General features: G+C 57.0%; 1 protein-coding gene across 1 annotated transcript; it reads left to right on the top strand.

Annotated features, from left to right (window-relative positions):
* Positions 1 to 11: 11 nt before the first annotated feature.
* Positions 12 to 284, top strand: TM35_000021620 (uncharacterized protein; the record flags this gene model as incomplete). The annotated part of the gene is made up of 1 exon (XM_029021480.1): positions 12 to 284. A coding segment is annotated over one exon (273 nt), but the record flags the coding sequence as incomplete, so codon positions are not given.
* Positions 285 to 286: the final 2 nt, after the last annotated feature.

Here is a 286-nt window from a genome sequence, read left to right as displayed (position 1 = left end):
CTGAGACAACCGTGGGCGCTGCGCCAACGAAAGTACTGGAAGGTAGTGCTGCGTCTGCAGCCGTGGAGCCACTAACGCAGATCACATCTGAGGAGGCTAGGGCACCAAGTGTTCCAGCTGAGACAACAGTGGGCACTGCGCCAACGAAAGTACTGGAAGGTAGTGTTGCTTCTGCAGCCGTGGAGCCACTGACGCAGATCACATCTGAGGAGCCTAGGGCACCCAGTGTTCCAGCTGAGACAACAGTGGACACCGCGGCAACGAAAGAACTAGAAGATGCTGTTCC

The sequence above is a fragment of the Trypanosoma theileri genome (assembly GCF_002087225.1).
Source record: "Trypanosoma theileri isolate Edinburgh chromosome Unknown TM35_Tth_2_V1, whole genome shotgun sequence".
In the NCBI taxonomy this organism is placed as follows: domain Eukaryota; phylum Euglenozoa; class Kinetoplastea; order Trypanosomatida; family Trypanosomatidae; genus Trypanosoma; species Trypanosoma theileri.
Note: the sequence above shows the minus strand (reverse complement) of the source record. Positions and strands in the feature narration are given on the sequence as shown.